Consider the following 1,038-nt stretch of genomic DNA (forward strand, 5'->3'; position numbering starts at 1 on the left):
TATTCTCTATTAATAGCATTCACCTCTGTGACTACTTGTTCCATTTTTTTTTTATTCCTGTAATGTAGTTTAATTTCCCAAAGTATAATTCCCTGATTTTATTATCTGTAGGAACTTCTGTTTTGGCCTATTAATCTCAACTGGTATAACTCAGCCAATTAAGGTGCAGTCATCTCTGAATTTAAAGAATCCAAGAAGAGGCAGAATTACATCTGTGCTGTTGATTTTGAACAACTTTGAAGTATGAATACATCCAGTAAATGTTCTTAGAAGTTAGAGATGTAATGTAAACCTCACATTTTAGCTTCCCTGGGGGTTTTTGTTATGACTTGTATCACTGTGGGAGGACGCTCAGAATACTGTAGACAATAATATGTTGCAATATCTTCAGACTCCAGGTTGTTGATAGTGAGGGAATAATCTGTGCCAGATCCACTCCCACTGAACTTTGCTGGAACCCCAGTTAGCAAATTGGATGCGTAATTGATTAATATCATAGGAGATTTCCCTGGTTTCTGTTGAACCCAAGCTAAATTCTTGTTAATGTTCTTAGTGGCCCTGCAGTTGATGGTAACTTGGTCTCCTAGAGACGTAGAGAGTAATGATGGGGATTCTGTCATCTGGATGTCACAAATTACACCTGAGAATAGAAACATATAGCAAATGTGTTATGTTACACATATATCACAGGAATACCACACAAAGAGCCAGCAGTACTGACCACAGTGCCTGAAGTAAATCCCCAATTTCATCCTTCCTTACTTGTGATCCAGAGTAGCAGCAGCCACAAGAGCTGAGTGTGGTCCCCCATGGCCATGATGTGTGTCCTGTCTGATTCCAGCTGACTCTAGCATAGGGTATGAGAAGCCTATAAAAAAATTGTGGTGGCAGTGGGCTGTGCTCTGGGCATATGCAAATCTCCAGGGACTGAGCAGGGTTGGGCGCATTTCCAGGGCTGATTCACATCAGTAACTTAGCAAGGCCCCAAGGGCTGCAGGTGTCTCTATAAAAGGAGTGATGTCCAAATTTTACTACCAA

General features: G+C 40.9%; 1 gene segment (V, D, J or C); it reads right to left on the minus strand.

Annotated features, from left to right (window-relative positions):
* Nucleotides 1-293: 293 nt before the first annotated feature.
* LOC128099620 (immunoglobulin kappa variable 1-27-like) lies at nucleotides 294-811 on the minus strand. The segment is given in 2 exon segments: nucleotides 294-640; nucleotides 763-811. Coding segments are annotated over 2 exon segments (396 nt in total).
* Nucleotides 812-1,038: the final 227 nt, after the last annotated feature.

The sequence above is a fragment of the Peromyscus californicus genome, unplaced genomic scaffold, assembly GCF_007827085.1.
Source record: "Peromyscus californicus insignis strain IS unplaced genomic scaffold, ASM782708v3 Scaffold_6__1_contigs__length_162567912, whole genome shotgun sequence".
NCBI lineage: Eukaryota > Metazoa > Chordata > Mammalia > Rodentia > Cricetidae > Peromyscus > Peromyscus californicus.